Below are 3063 nucleotides of genomic sequence, written 5' to 3' on the forward strand. Positions count from 1 at the left end.
CAGAAAGGGCTCTCAAGAAAATTGCGTGGGTGGTTTTTTTACCATAGCAGTTTAAAAAAAAGGTGAAAATTTTGGTTAACCCTAAATATCCTACGAACCAAAAACGCTAGAGATTTGAATTAAATTGTATATAATATATTGTAATGTGATACAAAACATGTATATTTTTTGAAAAAAATCAATATAATGGTTTTTTTTTATAAATCAAAAAAACTAAAAAAAAAATTTGTAACCTCCAAAATTTTGCGACTGAAATATGATTTCATCTCTAAAATAATTTTGTGCAACGACAAATAATGCTTTTGACATCTGATAAAATTTTGAGAAAAATCTAATTGACAGTTTTTTTTACAAAAAATAAAAACCTAAAAAAAAATTATAAAAGTTGGTAAAAATTGGGGTGCCAGCACGTAACTTGATACAATCGAGGATTGTCGATCGTCGATGAACTCGAAACAAATTATTTTTGACAGCACGTAATTTGAGACGAGTTCCATTGTGACTTTTACTTAAAAAAGTCATTGTGAACTATAAAATGAAATGTCAAATGAGTTTTCTTTGAAATTATTCCATTCTAGTTTCAATTATAAGTTTTTTCGAAATGTTTTTCTTTGATTCGGAGACTGAAAGTGAAGGCGAAGAAGTGTCCTATGCCAAAATAAAAAGAAGATATTTGAGAGATAACAGCAACCCATTCGAATTGAGTGAAAATGAGTAAATATTCAAAAAGAAAAGAAAGATTATGTATAACATTTGTAAAACAATTTTTTTTAGCTTTGTACAGCAGTTTAGAGTCAACAAGGAATGTTTTAAAATGATACTCAGCTCGTTAGATCTTCCACAAGACAGAAGAAGAACATCAGTTCCACCAGTTCTACAGCTCTGTGCAACATTAAATCTCCTAGCTAGTGGGAGTTACCAAACCAATGTTGGAACAAATGTGTTGCTAAGTATGGCACAGACAACAGTTTCCAAGTTCTTTCGCCGAACGTTGAGTCTCCTGGAAAATAAGTTTTGTCCGCAATGGATTAAATTTGATTGCTCTAAATTTAGAGACAGCAAGGAGTACTACTATAGGAAATTTAAACTACCGGGAATAGTGGGCTGCGTTGATGGTACTCATATTCCTATTTTAAGACAAAAAGAAAACGAGCACATCTATTTCAACCGTAAAGGGTTCCATAGTTTGAATGCAATGGTGGTAATATTATGAATTCTATTTTACATACTAAAATGTACATATCAATTTGTCTAGATTTGCAATCATCTAAACGAAATAATAGTCAAAATTTCACATTGTTTTTTATTTATTGACATATTTTGTTTTTCAATATTTTGTTTTTCCATTTTTCCGCACAAAAATCACTGCCGACGATAACTTATTTCTGTCGAGTGAAAACTTTTGTTTCAAACGTCAATTTGAAGTTTGTGTGCTGCCAAATCTTTCGAAACAATCGAGGAAGCTCGATTGAACCAAAATGTGTGCTGCCAATGCTCGATTGTATCGACTAAACTCGGTTGTATCAAGTTACGTGCTGGCACCCTTGATTTTCGACTCAAATATCTTTTCCAAACTCTGAGATATTAGCTTTAATTTACTTTTATCTTTTAAAAACTATTGTTGTTAACATTCAGTAAAATTTTGAAAAAAATCGAATTGATAGTTTTTTTACAAAAAAAATAAAAACCGAAAAAAAAATTAACAAAAGTTGGTAAAAAATGATTTTCGACTCAAATATCTTTTAAAAACTTTGAGATATTGGCTTTTATTTACTTTTATCTTTCAAAAAATGTTGTTGTCAACATTCAGTAAAATTTTGAACAAAATCGAATTGACAGTTTTTTTATAAAAAATTAAAAACCGAACAAAAATTAACAAAAGTTGGTAAAAATTGAATATGGATTCAAATATCTTTTCAAAAACTTGAAAGTCAGACTTCAAATTCATTTTATCTTATAAGAAATATTGTTTTAAGCATTCTGAAAGATGTTGAGAAAAATCGAATTGACAGTTTTTTTTACAAAAAATAAAAACCTTAAAAGAAAATTTATAAAAGTTGTTAAAAATTGATTTTCGACTCAAACATCTTTTCAAAAATTGTAGATTTTGGCTTTTAACTACTTTTATCTTTCAAAAAATATTGTGTTAACATTTAGTAAAATTTTGAAAAAAATCGAATTGATAGTTTTTGTACAAAAAATTAAATACCTAAAAAAAAATTTAACAAAAGTTGTTAAAAATTGATATTCGACTCAAATATCTTTTCAAAATTATAAAATATTTGCTTCAAACTAATTTTATCTTATAGAAAATATTGTTTTCAACATTCGATAGAAATTTGAAGAAAATCGAATATACGGATGGGAAGTTATCAGTGTGGGTCGCATCCCAGCCTCTTTTTTTTTTTAATAGCCAAGGCAATAAGCAAAGCTGCACATGCTAAATCACTCATTGCTCCGTGTCCGTAGGTAAAATGAAAAACGTCACGCAACTAATATCTCTCAAACATGTTTGTGCAGTGTGTGGCGAAACTATTAGCCGCCAGTTATAGCTATCATTGGCTGCGTTCAATCTCGTGTTGGATAGGGTATCTTTGATAGGTGGATTTTTAGATACCTTGTTGAACGAGTTTGATAGCTGTCAAAAAACACTTTCAGCTGTTCACAAAAAGCAGAGAAATATTTAAGCTTCGAAGTCAAAATTGTTGTAAGATAAAACATTTAATGGATAATTCAAATGATTCATCGGACGATGATGAATTGATAGGAAATCTGTAATCTATGTTAAATTTCCTCTTAGCTCAATTGGAATTCTATACGATTAATAAATTATTTGCGAAATCTTCGGTTTTAAACTATTTACGTTTAACAGAAAGCTATCCTAGTAGACACGAGGACTATTATGAAGTGACAATACTTAGATATAGTTTGGAAGAATTTCGATCTCATTTCCGAATGAGCAAAAGTTGCTTTGCGGTAAGATTTTGAACAGGTTTCTTCACAGTAGATACATTTTAAACTTAATGGGGGGACCCAGGCAAGAACTTTTGTTGCTTGATATAT

General features: G+C 29.5%; 1 protein-coding gene across 1 annotated transcript; it reads left to right on the forward strand.

The window, feature by feature from the left end:
• Nucleotides 1-580: 580 nt before the first annotated feature.
• Nucleotides 581-1538, forward strand: LOC129940647 (putative nuclease HARBI1). The gene is made up of 2 exons (XM_056049039.1): nucleotides 581-714; nucleotides 775-1538. Exons 1-2 carry the CDS (start codon nucleotides 602-604, stop codon nucleotides 1211-1213), a joined length of 552 nt encoding a protein of 183 aa, XP_055905014.1. The 5' UTR covers nucleotides 581-601; the 3' UTR covers nucleotides 1214-1538.
• Nucleotides 1539-3063: the final 1525 nt, after the last annotated feature.

This window comes from Eupeodes corollae, chromosome 1, assembly GCF_945859685.1.
Source record: "Eupeodes corollae chromosome 1, idEupCoro1.1, whole genome shotgun sequence".
Classification (NCBI taxonomy): domain Eukaryota; kingdom Metazoa; phylum Arthropoda; class Insecta; order Diptera; family Syrphidae; genus Eupeodes; species Eupeodes corollae.

Excerpts from the sequence above, each read along its gene's own strand:
- LOC129940647 (XM_056049039.1), top strand. The coding sequence starts at position 602 with ATGTTTTTCTTTGATTCGGAGACTGAAAGTGAAGGCGAAGAAGTGTCC. Across the intron at positions 715-774 it reads TTCGAATTGAGTGAAAATGA|CTTTGTACAGCAGTTTAGAG; the intron begins GTAAATATTCAA and ends AATTTTTTTTAG.